Source organism: Pristis pectinata, chromosome 16, assembly GCF_009764475.1.
Source record: "Pristis pectinata isolate sPriPec2 chromosome 16, sPriPec2.1.pri, whole genome shotgun sequence".
Taxonomy (NCBI): domain Eukaryota; kingdom Metazoa; phylum Chordata; class Chondrichthyes; order Rhinopristiformes; family Pristidae; genus Pristis; species Pristis pectinata.
The window spans coordinates 45,761,437-45,780,548 of record NC_067420.1 but is presented as its reverse complement, the minus strand read 5'-3'; the positions used below and the strand labels follow the sequence as shown (position 1 = coordinate 45,780,548).

The 19,112-nt window shown below is 43.2% G+C and overlaps 1 protein-coding gene across 1 annotated transcript in view; it reads right to left on the bottom strand.

Moving 5' to 3' along the window:
* Window positions 1-18,874, bottom strand: part of LOC127578827 (myosin-7-like) — a 118,153-nt gene extending 99,279 nt beyond the window's left edge. The window contains exons 1-9 of the mRNA XM_052031317.1: window positions 18,784-18,874; window positions 17,722-17,825; window positions 9,362-9,505; window positions 7,628-7,784; window positions 4,968-4,995; window positions 3,119-3,215; window positions 2,779-2,802; window positions 843-935; window positions 658-721 (exon numbers count right to left, since the gene is read on the bottom strand). Of these exons, the coding sequence (XP_051887277.1) occupies window positions 658-721; window positions 843-935; window positions 2,779-2,802; window positions 3,119-3,215; window positions 4,968-4,995; window positions 7,628-7,784; window positions 9,362-9,505; window positions 17,722-17,825; window positions 18,784-18,874 (802 nt within the window). The remainder of the gene's footprint in view (window positions 1-657; window positions 722-842; window positions 936-2,778; window positions 2,803-3,118; window positions 3,216-4,967; window positions 4,996-7,627; window positions 7,785-9,361; window positions 9,506-17,721; window positions 17,826-18,783) is intronic.
* Window positions 18,875-19,112: the final 238 nt, after the last annotated feature.

Genomic DNA, 19,112 nt, shown 5'->3' with positions numbered 1-19,112 from the left:
TGAGGGAGGAGGTGAAGGGACAGGTGCTATACCTCTTACGGTTGCAGGGAAAACTGCCGGGAACAAGAAGAAGTGGGTGGGAAGGAATGAGCAGACCAGGAAGTCATGAAGAGAGTGGTCCCAGCGAAAAGCAGGAAGGGCAGGAGAGGGCAAGGTGTGACTGGTGGTGTGAACATTTTGTTCTGATATATACATAAGGTGGAGATAGATAAATATTTGAAAGATCAAGGAATTGAGGGTTACAGGGAACTGGTGCAGAAGAGGCCAGCATGGATCAGCCACGGTCATATTGAATGGTGGAGCAGGTTTGAGGGGCATGGTAGCCTACTCCTGCTCCTATTTTCTCATACTCTTCTGTTCTAATACTTTTCCCACTGCATATCCAGGTATAGCGCAACTAATTAAATAAAGCTCCCTCCGTTGTCCAACCTAATGTATCTTAGCCCCAACCCAGGAAACTGGGTCCCAATGTGCCCTGCCTCTATTTCTGGTGCCTTTGGTGGTAGTGTCTTTTTTCTAGTAATGGGGCACAGGCAGCTATCTGGGTGATCAATGTGGGCAACGTTTGGTAAGGAACATTTGGCTGCACTAACTGGTGACAATACCCGGTCCCTGGTTTGTGTCTGAACTTTGCAGCAAAGTGTTCTCTACACTTACAGATGTCGATATCAGCCGATGCAAGCTTTCCTGTGGGACCAAAGTGGATCCGGATAAATTTCCCCTGCACAACAAAAAGATTCATCACTGCACCGGTATTTACTGCCGGTGAATTATCCATTATTAACTCTATTTATTGTTTAACGTGCAATGGGTGGGTGATGCTCGTTCAGTTAAATACTCACAAAACGGGAGGAGTTGTCATTCCTCAATGTCTTGGCATTCCCAAACGCCTCCATGGCTGGGTTTGCTTCGATGATCTGGTCTTCCAGAGTCCCCTGGGATATGAATGAGGCTGGAGTCAGGCCAGACGTGCAGTGGGACTGCGGCCGCACTCGGCCTCCACCTCCCTCCTGCCAACTGTCCCCTCCCTCCCTCACACTCCTGTTTCCTGACATCAACTCTTAACCAGAGAGAAGAATGAGCTCACGGGTTCCACCAACTTCAGTCAGAATCTTGCTGAAGGTTGTGATCAGGGTCGAGGATGGCTGTGGGGATGAGGGAGCGACCCATGTGGGGCCTGAGCTACGCCCTCTCTGCCAGACACCATGGTTTCACCGTGCCCCGTTGCTGGAGGCCTGCAGTGGTCACTTGAAGTGCCGACAACCTTTCCTGAGGCAGCCAGATTCTGACTGTCTACCCGATCTAGTCCCTTCATGACTTTATAAACCTCCATAAGGTCGCCCTCAGCTTCCTACGTTCCAGTGAGAATAAACTCAAGGCAGCGTTACCAGGGCAGCCGTGCGCGGCCTGCATGGGAAATCTTCCAGTGGAGGTAAGTTAACTCAAATATATCTCTTCAGTTTAGGAAATTAGAAACACAAGCATTGAATCTGGTCGATGCAAAATAATAAAAAAGACATCTTTTTTTAAGTAAAAGAACGAGTAATGTTTAAAATGCTAGTCAGCTGCTGGCCAGTCCAAGTAGGTGCTGAAGTCTGCCCAGTTGTTCATGGTGAGGCTTCTCTACTCCTGGCTATGAGGGGTGGTTCCTTGGGTGTTTGGCCTTGATAGTGCATGCAGTGGTTCTCTCAGCATCAGTTAGAGCTCTATCATCTAGAGTTTTTCATCTAGAGTTCCATAATGGCAAGTAATTTCCAACAGGCTGACCTCATTGCAGGATGTGGTAGCAATAGAGAAAGCGCAGAAAAGATTCAACACGATGTTGCCTGGAATGGAATGGAATGGGGTGAGGGGAAATCTATAGTTACAAGGGAATAGGCTGGGTTTGTTCTCACCAGAATGTAGGAGGCTGAGGAGTGCCCTTACAGAGTTTTATGAAGTCATGAGGAGACTAGATAGGATAGATAGAATTTTTTCCCAGGGCAGGGATGGATAGAACTAGATGGCACAGATTTAAGGTGAGAAGGGAAAATTTTAAAGGAGATCTGAGAGGTAAGTTTTCACATAGACGGTGTTGGTTGCATGGAACAAGTTACCTTAGGTGGTGGTGGCGACAGACACAATTGCAACATTTAAAATGTATTTGGACAGTTATTTGGACAGAAACGGCCTAATACAGGCAAATGGGACTGGCGTAGATGGACATCACTGCTGGCATAACGAGGTGGGCTGAAAGGGCCCGTTTCTGTACTGTACGATAGTCTGATTCCCTGATTCTTCCATGACATCACAGATTGTGTTCATTTTGAAAGTATTTGGGGAGGTAATTGGTGTGGTAACTGACCACTGGTTAGCAAAGCAGTAGCAAACTGTCTTAAATTTACTAGTACAACTAGAAGTCAGTACAGAGATTTCTGGAATTATTGAGAGTGCAGTTCAGTTAATTGAACCTCAGTTCAATTAAAAGGGAATTGGATATGTCTTTGACAAAGGATATGGAACCTTAACAATGAGCTGGAAAGCCCTTCACCACTCCCACCCTAGCACTCCCCACCTCCCCCCCCCCCCACAGATACACACACACACACACACACACACACACACACACACACACACACACACACACACACACACACACACAGAGCATTGCAATATTAATAGAGCAGATCAAATGTGTCTGCATCCAGTGTTGAAGGAGGGATTTGTTCACTAGCTTTGTGGAGATAACAACATGCATACAAAACTGACAGACAACTGTGAATGCACAGGCAATCTTACCCCAGTCTTGGTGGCTGGTTGGGACTTGGAGAAAATAGAAAAAAGAGAATAATAAATCTGATCCACTTCTGTTTAAAACTTTAAACAATTTCTTTTACTGAAAAAGCTTCAATTTTGTTTTGAGTAAAAAAAACAAAAAACTATTATTTAAAAAGTTTTGCTTTAAAGACATATAAAAGAAGAAAAAGAAACGTCAGGGCAAAAAATATTTACTTTGTAAAGTACAATCTGTGTATAAATTACTGCATATTAAAGCAAATCGGAGACAAAAATCACTTTTAAAGAAAAAGGCAAAAATGGAGCATGAAAAAGTGAAGAGGTTTGAAAGAATTGATCTTACGCCCTTCTTTCCACTTCCATCGCCCATGGCAGCAACAATAGCAAAGTACTGAATAACACGTTTAGTGTTGACAGTTTTCCCAGCTCCAGACTCCCCGCTGGGCACCACCATAACCCAGAAAGGAAAAAAGTGAAAAAGTTAAACCCCAAAAAATCAAAATTGTGTAGCAAAATATTCATATAATCAATAAAAATGTCAAATATAAAAAGAAAAGATCCAGTTTTTTGGAAAGAAGTTTCATTCTTAGCAATTAATATGTTTTTGCACTGAATGAACATAGGACATAGAACAACTACAGCACAATTCAGGACCTTCAGCCCACAAAGCTGTACCGAACATGTCCCTACCCTAGAGGTGAGTCTTTACATTTTGCATGCTGTTGTAATATAATATAAACATAATTTTGTTTGAAATTAGTTTACAGAAGATTGGACATTCTATCTGCTCTTCTGTCTTTTTCTGACTGTCTTTCTCAATCTTTCTATGTCAGTCTGTCTTTCTTTCTCTGTCTTGAGGGATGATATCAGGAAGGGAATGTGGTCAGTGGTATTTGAGAATCACTGCCATGCTTTTGTACTACACTGGATTTGAGAGAATCATTTCAATATGGCTGGCTTCACTTTCAGCTGGCAAGTATTTTTGAATGAGATGCTTTGTTGGTGATTTGTTTAAAGACCACGTAGATCTGACTTTCTGATTGGAAGCAGCTCAGGATTGGTTGTGCTTGGAAGAGACCCTCACTTCATACCAACTTTAGGCCAACTTTCAACTGTGCACAGTCTGAGCCTGGATTACATACTTTTATGGACATTGGATTTTGACTCATCAATAACTAACGTTAAGCCCGAGGTCTAATTTGCAGTGGCAAAACCAAACTTATTAGAAATATGCATTAGTTGATGTCCTGAGGCACTCACACCAGAATGAACATTGAATGTAGTTTTCCAGTGAAAATGGAACAGGGAGCCATGCCCAATTCATTTCCAAATGTTATAATACTTAAATTTATTCTTGTTCCTTACAGATGAACAATTAAGTGTTGTACGGTTGGGGAGTTGCAGTACACCAACTGCACTGCCACTTCTGGTAGAAGCATGTAATTACATAATGACAGGTTTAAATTGGAGTTTCCCATTCTAAATGTGGACAGAATTTTGTAAGTCAAAATATTGCAAAACAAAATATAATGTAATAATGGGAAGCAAAGTTCCATAGTCTACACAGATGTAAGAATTTTTATAGTAAAATCATACAAGTGTATTATACCAGTAATACATCCCTTGTTATCTAAAATATATACAGGAGAGTTACACCAAGTAATTTATGGTGTGTAATTATTTAACATGGTGTTATGTTGTGACTGTTGTACCCAAGATCACACAGTATACAATTATACAATATATATAGTTACAACTAAATAATACATGGTGTGATATTATTGCAATATATGCAGTGTTAAACTCATTAATAGAACATATTATTTTATGATTTACATGGTGTTACATCCAGGAAAAGATGGTGTGTTATCATAATTAATATGGGAGCATAACACTCAGTAATTCACTGTGTTTTGCTATGATATTGACAGGAGTGTTACACTGCAATGTTAAATGTTGCATAATCATGCATTCTGCAAATGCACAGCGTTACATAGTCAAGATCAGCCTAGCAACCCAGATATTAAACTATGGGACCACAAACCAATCAGTGACCAGGTAAACCTTAATCAAGGTTAATATTTGAGAAGGTACTAAGAATTATTATTCATGCTTAGATCTAATTAATGCTGATAAGTTACAATCATTGGCTAATAAGTATTAGAATCAACAAATAAAAGTTAAGGACTCACGTAATCAACATTGATTGGTTCTCCCGATCTGAAAATTTAATCATAATTTATTAACTCTCCTACCTGGTGCTTCCTTCTCACAGTCCATAACATACATTTCACGTGATACAGGACACAGTGCAGCTCATTGCCTGCTTTCTCAGTCCATATCATCTTTACCCATCCCCAATTGTCCTTAAACTGAATGACTTGCTCAACCATTTTGGAGGACAGCTAAAAATTAATAGGATTGATTCATGTGGAGTTACATATAGGCTAGACCAGATAAGGATGACAGAGACAGGTGGGGAAGCATGGGAGGGTTACTAGAGTTAACTGCATTTACTTTAATGCAAGGAGCCTCACAGGTAAGACGGGTGAGCTGAGAGCTAGGACCAGCACATGATTACAAAAATGTGGTTGAGAGAAGAGCAGGACTGGAAGCTCAATGTTCTGGGGTATAAAAGTTTCAGATGTGACAGAGGGGGTAAAAAAGGGGAAGGGTGTTCCATTGCTGAACAGGGAGAGCATTACAACAGTTCTCAGGGAGGACATCCTAGGGGAATCGGCCAATGAGACTATATGGATAGAATTTAGAAATAAGAAAGGGTTAATCACTTCAATGCTGTTATACTATAGGCCTTCTATTTAGTCAGTGGGAAGTAGAAGAGCAGATATATAGGCAGATTGCAGTAAGGTGTGAAAACAACACGGTAGTAGTAGTGGGGATTTTAACTTTCCCAATACTGACTGCGAATGCTTTACTGTAAGGTTTTTCAGGTAAGAGGATGAAAACTGTGCACAGTATTACAGGTATGGCCTCACCAACACCATATACAGTACAACTCTGTCAAAGCCTCTCTATTCTTATACTCCAACCCCTTTGCATTAAAGCCCAATACGTTGTTTGCCTTCTTAGCTACTTGATGGACCTGCCTGCTAACTTTTTGTGATTCATGCACTAGACATCTGGATCCATCTGAACTTCACTCATTTGCAGGTTCTCTCCAGTTAGATAATAATGCATCTTTTTATTTCATTTACCAAAGTGCATGAACTAACACTTCCCCACATTAAACTCCATTTGCCAGATTTTCACCCAATCACTCAATCTATCTATATCACATTGCAGAATGTCCTCATTACAACATGCTCTACCCTCTATATTTGCATCATTGACAAACATGGAAATCTTACATTTCATTCCCTCCTCCAGTTCATTACTATAAATAGTAAAGAAACAGATCCCTGGGACACTCCACAAGTTATGGAGTCATAGCGTTCAGCATAGAAACAGGACCTTCAACCCACCATGTCCAGGCCGACGATCGTGCTTATCTATTCTGATCCCACTTGCCTCTATATCCCTCTATCTCTTGTTCATTCAAGTGCTTCTTAAATATTGTTACTGTTCCTGCCTCCACCACCACATCTGGCAGCTCATTCCAGACATCAGCTAGTCCTTGTGTGAAAAATGTACCCTTTTAAACATCCTCCCTTTCACCTTAAACCTATATTGTCTGGTTTTAGACACCCCTAACTTGGGGCACAGACACTGGCTATCTACCCTAACTATGCCTCTCGTAATTCTACACACCTTTATCATGTCACCTCTCAGTCTTCTTCACTCCAGGGAAAGCACACCCACGCTTTCCAACCTCTACCTAGAACTCAAACCCTCCAGTCCAGGAAACATCCTTGTGAATCTTTTCTGCACCTTCTCTAGCTTAGTCACATCCTTCCTATATTATATCCCTCCAGTCTGAAAAGCACCCATTTATTCTAACACTTTGTTTACTATATGACAGTCAGTTTTCAATTCAGGCTAAATAGTTCCCCTAATACCTTGGGCTCTTAATTTATGCATCAGCATAAATGTGGCGCCTTGTCATATGCTTTTTGGAAATCTAAATACATGACATCAACGGGTTCCCCTCAATAAACTTTCGCTGTCACATCTTCAAAGAGTTAGAGAAAATTTGTCAAACATGATTTACCTTTCACAAAACCATGTTTACTAGGTTTAATTATATTCAGTTTTCCTAAATGATGAAATAGTTCTTTGATTATTGACTCTAGCATCTTGCCAACAATAGGTTTTTAACTAACTGGCCTATAGTTCCCCACCTTTTTAAACAAAGGAGTCACATTGGCTGTTTTCCAATCTGATACCTGACACATTCTGAATATTTTCAACCAATGGGTCCACTATCTCTGCAACCACTTCCTTTAAAACCCTTGGGTGTAGAACATCAGGTCTGGGTGATTTGTCCACCTATAGCCCTGTGAATTTCTCTAATACTTTATCCCATGTGATTGGGATTTTTACAAGCTCCTCCCTCTTATTTGAAGTTAGCCCATCTGTTGTTTTGGGATATATACAGTGTCATCCACAGTGAAGACTAATGCAAATAGTTAATTTAACATATCTGCCATTTCTTTGTTTCCCGTTATTAATTCACCAATGTTATTGATGCTAGCTTTCAAATTCCAAATGTACTTAATTTAAGTGCCACAGTAGCCATTGTGGGATTCAAACTCATGTCTCTAGATCAAAGACCAGCTCCTAGTTACCATTCTGGTAATTCGACCATTAATATTTCATGCCCCGAAAGGTGTAGTTGGACATAATTCCACACATTTTGTAGCTTGGTCTAAAATCTGCTGATGGTTCTACTTACTTCGGACCATGTCATTGTAGGCATTGTCAGCAATCGAGTAGATGTGAGGTGGAGCCTCAGAGCGTCTCTTGCCCTTGTAGGCAGCAACCACAGGAGCACTGTACACTGGAAGCCATTTGTATGGGTTCACAGTTACACAGAACAGCCCAGAGTAGGTCTGTCAAGAAGGAAAAGGTAGAATTAGGCCACACTTCCAAATCCAGGTTAGCTTTGTGAGATGTGGGCAGCACACAAGCTAATTGTCTTTTCACTTCAGGGATCTAGGTTCAAATTCTGACCACACTCATGGAATTGAAATGGTCTGTGTTCATCAGTGAAGTCTGAGATACCAGAAAGAATTGGCACCTTGACAAATTCATGGATTGTGCCCCCAATGTTTACAGCAGAATTGTCTCACTCACATCAGGAGCTTTCACTATGATCCAGAAGCACCTGGGAGCTCTCCTCTGCCTTCTTGCTCAATACAATAACACTGCTATGAGGCGCCTGCTGTATGAGGGGCAGCACAGTGGTGCAGCAGTTAGTGCCACAAGCACAGAGCTCCAGTGACCCAAGTTCATTCCTGACATTGGGTGCTGTCTGTCTGGAGTGGGCCTGTTCTGGCTGTCACTGTATGGGGGTTTTCCCATAAACTCTGGTTTCCTCCTATATTGTAAAGATGTGACGGTAGGTTAATTTGTTACTGTACTAGACTTCCTACTAGGAAATGAGGCAGGACAAGTGGCTGAAGTGTCAGTAGGGGAGCACTTTGGGACGAGTGACCATAATTCTATTAGTTTTAAAATAGTTATGGAAAAAGATAGGATTGGTCCACAAGCTAAAGTCTTGAATTGGGCCAAGGCAAATTTTGATGGCATTAGACAGGAATTTGTGTTGATTGGGAGAGGCTGTTTGCAGGTAAAGGAACGTCTGACAAATGGGAGGCTTTTAAAAGTGAGCTAGGGAGAGTTCAGCTGCCGCATGTTCCTGTTAGATTGAAAGGCAAGGTTGGCAGGGGGTACATGGCAACATCTATTTCACATCAATCTTCTGACTCACCACACCAAAAAACTCAGTCAAATTAGTGAGATACGATTTCTCATGTGCAAAGCCTTGCTGATTATTTCTAATCAGTCCCTGCTGTTCCAGGTATAAATAAATCTTGTCCCTTAGAATTTTTTCCAATAATTTCCCTACCACTGACATAAGGCACATTGGCCTGTAGTTACCTGCCTTGTGCCTACTGCCCTTCTTAATTAATGGAACAACATTAGCTATCCTCCAATACTTCATGTCCATCTGGTTAATCCATGTCTCTCAGAGAAGGTAATCTGCTCTCCCACTTTACTCTCATAGCTTGATTAGAATCTCTTTGCAATATGGCTGATGGTTAACTTGACTTTATAATTTTAAGGACAATGATAGCTGGCCTAGCCTGGGATGCCTACATTCCAGGATTTAGTAAAAAAAGTCAGGATTTTTTTTTGTGTAGATACTTTGTCATTTTCCTCTTTTGTCTTGGAGCATTGCCCCTTGTCCTTATCCACCTGCCTACTAGAAAGTCAGAGCTAGAGACGAGCCTTTGACCTTAGTTGCCATTACTGAGTGACTCCATTTTCTCTGCCTAGTTCAACGTGACTCTGAGAATCAGCCAGGAAATTCTCACCGTGAGAACAGTGCTAATCATACAAATGCCACCCTATTTACAGTGTGAATTCATTTAATTGCTGCCATTCAGTATGTGGGCGTCCTTACATAGATCATCCAGTTACTGTAACGTTTGCGCAGGTTGTACAGGACCGATGCCTCATTCAAGTTTGTCAGCATGGCCATGTCTTCAATCATGTCGAACTTTGGTGGGTTCATCAGCTGGATATCATCTTCTTTAATTGTCAGTGTCTGAAAGAGAGATGGAGGAAGAGCCAGAGAAACACAGGCTTAAATGACTGTCAGAGAGACTCTGCAAATTAAGCTGGTTGTGCAGAAACAGAATTCTCTCCCATTGAAGGCAGGAGGATAAACTGCAAACATCCTATTGGCCACATGGCTAAATGGTGTATAATGAGAGCCAGCTGTGGATGTTCACAGCCTTAATATGTAGCATCATATCAGAGAACAAACAAATAATGCCAAGTTAGCTTAGCAAGGACGCAGTCAAAGGAGAGTTAAAGCAGGCCAAGGAATACTGTGATAAGAATTGTGTGCATGGAGGCATTCACTGGTGAGGAGCAGTGTTGCCGAGATCAATGGTCAGGAGGTTGTCTCAAAAGTTCAGAGATTGGGGTGCATAGATTGATTCAGTGTTTGGTGGGCTCCGTGGGCACATGGAGGAGTTGAATGGACGGTAGCTGAGCGGATGGATTCAGGTGGTCAGTGTGTATGAGGAGTGCTTCAATTGTCAAGGAGTATGAAGGGATCACTAGGTCATGGAATATGCTGATGGGTTTAGTGGTCAGGCTGTGTGGATGGGGTCAGCCATTGTAATGGTCAGGTCTGTGTTAATGGATTGGGGTATGTGGAAGGTAGATGAACTCAGTGGTGAGGAGGGAGTGTGGATAGAGCCAGTAGTTAAGAAGACTATGGATGGTGTCGATGGTGATTGGGACCATGGAGAGGTTCATTGATCAGGGTGTGTGAGATTAGTATATTGGGCAGAAGGATGAGATGATGATCAGTCTTTGGAGCAGATTGAACAGATTGGTTTATTGGTCAAGCTGTGGAAGGATTCAGTGGTCCAGGTGAAGGAGACTGGCCAGGGGTATGTAGGGTTTGAGAGGTCAGTTGGTGTGGACGGGGGTCAATTCTCAGGAGATGGACGAGATTAGTGGTCAGAACACGTGTCAAGCAGTTCATTGGCTAGAGGGGTGTGGAGAAGATTAGTAGGTCAGATGATACGTCAGTGGGTTAATGGGGTTCTATCAAGGCGTTCAGTGGTCAGAGGATGTATGCTTGTGTTTACAGGTTAGTGGGAGGTGTTGACTGGTCAATGTGTGTCTGATAGGTTCAGTGGTCAGAGGATTCTGATGGATTCAGTAGCATGATTACGTGGAAAGATTCTGTGATTGCTTTGATTGCATGGAGGGTTTTAATGGTCAGGTGGTGGGAAGATGGGATCACTGGAAAGGGGGAGTGAGGAGGGGCTCAGTGGTGAGGAGGTGTGAGGGCTGGTTCAGTGGTCAGTGATTGTGGTAGGTTACATTTGTTAGGGTGTGTGGCTGGGTTCACTGGTCTGGGGATCAATGGTTGGGGGCAAGTGGGTTGGTCCATTGGTCAGGATGTGTGTGGAGAGTTTCAGTGGTGAGAAGGAGTGTAGATGAGCTCAGTAGTCAGGGTAGGCTGGATAGGTTCAGAAGTAAAAGGGGGAGTGTGAAAGGGTTTGATGGTCAGTAGAAATGTGGAGATTTTCATTCAGCAGAGGAATGTGGAAGACTTCAGTAGTCAGGGGCAATGTGGTGAGATTCATGGGTCAGGGGATTTGGTGGTTAATTGTTAGAGTTTGTTTGCCTTTCTTTACTGGTTAGGGAAGTATGGATGGGGTCAGTGGGCAGGATGTGTGTGAAGGGACAAGCAATAGAAATAGGGGGATAGTCCAGGGGAGAGAGGGGTATTTCTGTTGCCACAGGCAAGACTTCAGGATGGTGCATTGCCTCCCTGGTGCCAGGGTCAAGGATGACTTGAAGCGGGTGCAGGACATTCTGAAAGAAGAGGGTGAGCAGCCAATGATTGTAGTCCATGTTGGTTAACTTGGGTAAGAAGAAGGATGAGGTCTTTTAACCAAGAACTTAGGGAGTTAGGTAGAAAGTTGAAAAGTGGGAACTCTAGGTTTTTAATCTCAGGATTACTCCCCGTGCCACAAGCTAGTGGGTATAGGAAAAGGAAGAAAGGACAGCTGAATTCATGGCTAATGATCTGGTGCAGGTGATAGGGTTTTAGGTATTTGGATTATTGGGATATCTCCTGGGGCAGGGGTGACCTGTACAAGAAGAACACATTGCAGCTAAAGTGAAGGGGAACCAATATCCTTGCAGGGAGGTTCACTAGTTCTACTCAGATAAGTTTAAACCAGTGAAACAGGGATTGCACGAGATGCTGGTGAAGCCACACTTGGAGTATTGTGTTCAGTTTTGGTCACCCTGCTATAGGAAAGATGTTTTTAAACTGGAAAGAGTGCAGAAAAGATTTACAGGGAAGTTGCCAGGACTTGAGGGACTGAGTTATAGGGAGAGGTTGGACAGGATAGGACTTCTACACCTTGGAGCATAGGAGACTGAGAGGTGATCTTAGAGAGGTGTATAAATTCATGAGTGGCATAGTTAGAGTGAATACACTCAGTCTTTTTTCTAGGGTTGGGGAATCAAGAACTGGAGGGCATAGGTTTAAGGTGAGAGGAGAGAGATCAAATAGGAACTTGAGGGGCAACTTTTTTCCATGCTGTATGACTCTATGACTCCCGGCTGAACTTGGTTGTGAATGCTTCAACTTTGTCTTTAGCATTTGCTTTGGGCACCACCATTAGTGAAAATGATGATATTCTTGAAGCCTTGTCCATTCGACAGTTTAATTGTCCACCATTTTTCATGGCCAGATGTGGCGGAAGTGCAGAGCTTAAATTTGATCTGTTGATTGTGAGATCACTCGGCTCTGTCTATTGCATGCTGCTTTTGCTGTTTAGCATACATGTAAACCTGTGCTGCAGCTTCACTAGCTTTGCCTCATGCTGATCCTGACATTAAGCTAGTGTTGACCCTCCTGGCCTGATAGAACTTAATTCTTCCTCCCTTGTATCTACTCTTTCTTCCCTTGTACAAACCACCTCCATTTACACCCTGACACCCCTGATGTCCTCTTGCACTTTGACAGTTTCCTGGTCCCAACTGGCACATCTTCACCATGCACATACCATTCCTCTACTGCTCCATTTGCACATAGAACATAGAAGAGTACGGCACAGTACGGGCCCTTCGGCCCACAGTGTTGTGCTGACCTATATAAACGCATACTCCCTGATCAATCTAACCCTTCCCTCCAACACATCCCATAACCCACCATTTTTCTAATTTCTATGTGCCTATCTACGAGTCTTTTACATGTCCCTATTGTATCAGCCTCCACCCCCACCCCCAGCAGTGTGTTCCAGGCACCCACCACTCTCTGTGTAAAAAAAACTTACCTCTGACATTGCCTCTAACCCTTCCTCCTCTGACCTTAAATCGATGTCTCTGGATCAGGATGGATCAAGATTGACATCAGGATGGTCTGAGGACTATCACTTTTCCCATGAACAGAGGCTGAATCAGTCCCCTTCATCACCACCATCATTTGCCTGGCTGAATTCATTCTTATGTTCAATAACTTCTCTTTTAACTCCACTCACTTCCTCAAAATCATAGGTATAGCTATGGGAACTCCCATGGGTCCAAGCTATGCCCGGTTCATCATGGGATATCCGGCCCTCTCCCTCACCTCTTTTTTAAGATATCTTTATTAGTCACATGTACATCGAAACACACAGTGAAATGCATCTTTTTGCGTAGAGTGTTCTGGGGGCAGCCCGCAAATATCGCCACGCTTCCGGCACCAACATAGCATGCCCACAACTTCCTAACCTGTACGTCTTTGGAATGTGGGAGGAAACCGGAGCACCCGGAGGAAACCCATGCAGACACGGGGAGAACGTACAAACTCTTTACAGACAGTGGCCGGATTTGAACCTGGTATTGATACCCATATTGGTCCTGCTTGCTGCACTCACACACAACTCAAAAATGTCATTATTTTTGCTGCCAAATGACAGTATTGCAGGCTGCGAGTAGGATAGTGATAAGTTGAGGCAGGATATAAATAGGCTAGAGGAATGGGCGAATACATGGCAGATGAAGTTTAATGTGGGGATCTGTGTGATGAGGCATTTTAGTAAGAAGAATGAGGAGATACAAATAGAATAGAAACTACCGTTCTGAAATGGTCACAAGAGCAGACAAGGATGCACAAATCATTAAAATGACAGAGCAGGTTGAGAAAGCAGTCAATAAGATAAGCACAATTTGGGGCATTATCAATAGAGGCATAGAGAATAAAAGCAGGGAAGTAATGCTGAATCTTTATAAATCATTGGCTAGGCCTCAACTGGAGTATTATGGTCAGTTCTGGTCACCTTATTAAAGGAAGGATGTCAGAGCATTGGAGGGGTTCCAGAAAAAAATTACAAGAAGGGTTCCTGGGTTGAGAAACTGCAGGTACGTGGACAGATTAGTGAGGCTGTGATTTATTTTTAGAAAGATTAAGGAGATATTTGATAAAGTACAGAAAATGATGAGAAGCTGGGTAGAGTGGGTAGTGGGAGGCAGTACCCTTTGGTGGAGGGGTGGAGGACAAAGTGTCACAGGTACAAAATAATGGAGAAGAGAATTAAGATTGACATTAGGAAACGTTTGATACACAGTATGTGGTTGGAATCTGGAATGCACTGCTCATAGATATGTGAAGGCAGTTTCCATTGTGACCTTTAAGAGGGAACTGGATAAAAATATAATGAGGAAATATTTGCAAGGCTATGCAGAGAAAGGCCAGTGGATGGAACTAGTGAGTTATTCTGGTGGAGACCTGCATGGACCTGACGCACTGATGTCCTCCTGTGCTATAATATTCTGTCAGTAAATTTCTATCTTGCTCTCACTTTCACACGAACCATCCCTGATTCTTCCCTTTCTTTTGTTAACATTTCTCTCTCCATCTCCTCCCACCCTCCTCCTCCTCAGGACTCCATTCTATTCTCCCAGTTTCTCTGGCTCTGTCGTATCTGATCTGATGATGAAACTTTCCTCAACAGTCATTCTGAAATAGCTTACATTTTTTGTGACAGCCACTTCCTTTCTCCCGTAGTTGACTGGGCTTTCAGCTGTTGGCTCTTTCAAAATCTTAAATCATAAGTTATCAGATAGGGAGATCTACCATTTTTCAGTTCCATTAATTCCTCCAATAGTAGGTTGATAATCAGGAGAGGTGTGGATTAGTTCATTGATCAGTAGTTGTCTGGGCAGGGTTCATTGTTTGAGGGTTATATGAGAGATTCAGAACATGTTCAGGCAAATGGGACTGGTTTAGATTGGCATCATGGTCACCACAGATATGGTGGTCTGAAGGGCCAACTCCTGTACTGTACTGCTCTGTTCTATGAGTAAATTTAATGTAGTGGTGGTGTTTGGAGGGATTCCATTGTCAGGCAACTACTGGTTGGGGTCAATGTTGAGGGAATTTGGTGGTGAGTGGGCTTATTGATCAGTGCAAATATGAATGAGTTCAGTTATCTGATAGTTCAATGATCTGTGTATGTGTGGAAGGATTCAGTATTAAAGACTATAGATCAGCCTACACTGTAGGATAATCCTGGAACAATGGAACAGGCCTGAGACTGTAAGAAAATCCCTGAACAGTAGGATGAACTCAAGGCTGCAGGTAGACCCAGCACTGTTGAGTAGATCCAGAATTGCAGAATATCCACAGGCACCATGGAGGTGTTCTGGGACCATTGGGCACTGCAGGGGATAAATTGCATCCACGATGAGGATGGCAATCTTTTAATTTAGTGGTGTTTGTTATTGTTGTAGTTAATAGTGTTTTGTCATGGTGTTGTAGTATTGTAATACTCATAATAAACTTTTTGGAAAGAAAAGGATTGCAGAATGTCCGCGGGCACCATGTAGGTGTTCCGGGACCGTTGGGCACTGCAGGGGATAAATTGCATCCTAGATGAGGATGGGAATATTTTAGAGAAACAAAGGACTGCAGATGCTGGAATCTAGAAGAAAAACACTATGATGCTGGAGGAACTCAGCAGGCTTGGCAGCATCCATGGAGGTAAGCAGGCGGTCAATATTTCAGGTCAGGATTCTTCTTCAGGACTGAAGATAGGAAAAGGGGAAGCTCAATATGTAGGGGGGTAAAAGCAGAGCAGTGATAGATGGACAAAAGAGGGGATGTGGGGTGGGTACATGGTGGTGATAGGTAGATGCAAGTAAGAGATAGTGATGGGCAGGTGTGGGGGGGAGGAGGGGAGAGCAGATCCACCAGGGGATGGGTCAAAGGTAAGGAAAGGGAAAAAAGGTAGAAAAAAGAGATAGGCTAGGAAATGGAAGAAGAGAAGAAGCATGGTAGAGGGGGCGTTGGGGGGAAGGGGGGGGGGATTACTTAAAGTTGGAGAATTCAATGTTCATGCCACTGAGCTACAAGGTTCCAAGATGAAAAATGAGATGCTATTCCTCCAGTTTGCACTTGAAATTCTCCTGGCAGTGGAGGCAGCCATGGACTGACATATCAGTGATAGTGTGGGAGGGGGAGTTGAAGTGCCTGACAACGGGGCATCTACCTATCACCACCTTGTGCCCACCCCGCCTCCCCTCTTTTGTCCACCTATCACTGCTCTGCTTTTCCCTCCTATATATCGGGCTTCCCCTTTTCCTATCTTCAGTCCTGAAGAAGGGTTCTGACCCGAAATGTTGACCGCCTGCTTTTCTCCACAGATGCTGCCTGGCCTGCTGAGTTCCTCCAGCATCAGAGTGTTCCCGTTGCCGGTCACTTCAACTCCCCTCCCACACTATCACTGATATGTCAGGCCTCGGCCTCCTCCACTGCCAGGAGAGTTCCAAGTGCAAACTGGAGGAACAGCACCTCATTTTCTATCTTGGAACCTTGCAGCCTCATGGCATGAACATTGAATTCTCCCACTTTAAGTAATTCCCACCCCCTTCCCCACAACCCCCTCCCTTTCCTAGCCTATCTCTCTTTTCTACCTTTTTTTTCCTTTCTCTCCTTACCTTTGACCCATCCTCCGGTGGATCTGCTCTCCCCTCCTCCCCCGCACCTGCCCATCACTGTCACTTACCTGCATCTACCTATCACCACCTATCACCCTCTTCTGTCCAGCCATCACTGCTCTGCTTTTCTCTCCTATATTACAATACTACAACACCACACTATTAACTACAACTATACTGAACACCAACTAAATGAAAATATTCCCAACCTCATCTAGGACGCAATTTATCCTGTGCGGTGCCCAATGGTCCCAGAACACCTCCATTGTGCTCGCCCGTGGGCATTCTGCAAATCTGGGTCCACCCCACAGTCCTGGGTCTATCCTACATTCCTGGGTCCATCCTGCTGCCTGGCTTGTTGAGTTCCTCCAGCATTATAGTGTTTTTCATGGGAATGTCTTAATTTAGTTGTTGTTATAATTATTGTTGTAGTTTATAGTGTTTTGTCATAGTGTTGTAGTATTGTAGTACTTGTAATAAACTTGTTTTTGAAACATAAAGGACTTCTGTGTGGACCCAGGATTGCAGAATGTCCACGGGCACCATGGAGGTGTTCCAGGACCATTGAGCACCGCAGGGGATAAATTGCATCCTAGATGAGGATGGAACTATTCAAATTTAGTTGGTGTTTGTTATTGTTGTAGTTAATAGTGTTTTGTTGTATTGTAGAACTTGAAATAAACTTATTTTTTTGTAGAAAAAAAAGGATTGCAGGACGGACCCAGAACTGTAGGGTGGACCCAGCACTGTAAAATGAACCCAGGACTTAGGGTAGTCCGTGCCCAGGTTTCCTTGGAAAAAGAGCATGCGGTGTCCACGGGCAACATGGAGGTGTTGCTGGACCATTGGGCACTGCAGGGGACTAACTGCATCCTAGATGAGGATGGAAATATTTTAATTTAGTCTATGTTGACTATTGTTGTAGCTTATAGTGTTTTGTCATAGTGTTGTAGTATTGTAGTACTAGTAATAAATTTATTTTTGGAAAAAAAATAAAAAAAGGGTCAGACATAGAAAAGAAAAGCACTATAGACCCGGGACTGTAGGAAGGACACAGGACTGTAGGGTGGACACAAGAATGTAGAATGGGCCCTGGACTGCAGGATAGACCCAAGACTGTAGGCTGGACTCAGGAATGTAGGATAATCCTTGAACAAGAAGTTGGACAGTAGAACAGACCTGGGACAGTAGGATAATTCCTGAACAGTGGCACAGACTCTGGACAATAGGGTGCATCTGAGGTAATAGTTTGTCATATGTCCCCAGGCAAGGAGTAACGTTTTACGAATCAATCTCACTTACTTTGCCATTCTTGTTTTCCACAGTGACCTTGGGGCCATTTCTTTCAATTATCTCAGCCTCAATATAAGCCTCCTTTTCATCAGGAATCCAGCACCTTTTCTTGCCTAAAGACCAAGAATGCCAAGAGTAAAAGTTGAATTCGTATATTATCTCATGTCCTGAAAACCAATAAGATTTCTGCTTAAATTGCAGCAAGGACCAGAGGGGCCTGGCTGTGTGTGCACACAAATTCTTAACCAGGCATGTTGAGAACTTGTTTGCAAAGCACAACATCCTTAGTTTAGTAAGCAGAGACATAGAGAACAAAGGCAAGGACATTGCTAGAACCTTTGCAATTCACAGGTTTGGTGCCAATTGCACTACTTTGCCCATTTCAGGGCAACATGCTCTGGAAAGGATGTCAAGACCATGGTGAGTGTGCAAAGGAAATTTAGTAAAATATTTCACAGAGTTGCTATCACCTGGAAGGCACTGCCTGAGGAGGCTGTGGAAACAAATTTAGAAAGGAACTCTCAAAAGAGAACTGGACAAATACTGAATGGGAAATAAAATTGTGGGGGTGGGATTCATTGGAGGACCCACTGGGCACAGAGGCAATAGGTGAATGGTGTGCTTGTGTGCTCAATGTTTCTACACTTTAGTAATTCTGTAAGGAAAGGCTCAGGAATGGAGCAGAAACTTGTCTTTTCACTTGTCAGTATAGCACTTGAGCATTTCAGACCTGCTTAGGTAGTTATACACAAAATGGATGGATTCTCATGTTTTGCCAGACTGTTGGCTACTGGTCAGGGGAGGAATCACAATTGCCTCCAAATAGTAAGGAACTGCTGCAACCCTCCACAAGATGTGTTATAAATTCACCCAGCACCAGACCAGCTCACTTAGCCAGGACTTACACCTGGCTCCTCTCCACTGTATTCTGCCCAGAGCTGACTCACTGGGTTATTGGGTTATAAACAGCACAGCTCTGCATGGAGAATTGGAGACGTTCCTTAGGCTGCATCATTTAGCTTGTGTTTTACTGAGGAGGGATAAACAATGTGAATGCAGTTGGCAGCTTACCGTCAAAGGCGATGGTTTGAAGAACCATTAGTTCCTTATCACTTTTCCTTAGGAAAGGTGCAGCCTCACCAAATTCTGACAAATCCTGCATGGCTGCGTTTGTATGTTAACCAGGCAGCTTTATAAACGACTGGATACAGACACAGAGTGATCAGAACTGTGGGGGGGAGAAGCACAAATCAGTGAGGGCAATGATGCTTTTGTGCTAACTGGCTGGTCTGGATCTCTGGTGGCCAATTAGATAGCTGCCACTTCAGATTCCACATTTTAGTGTTTCTAATTTCCATTTCCTATTGACTATTACCACATTCACTCAAAAGCATGAACAG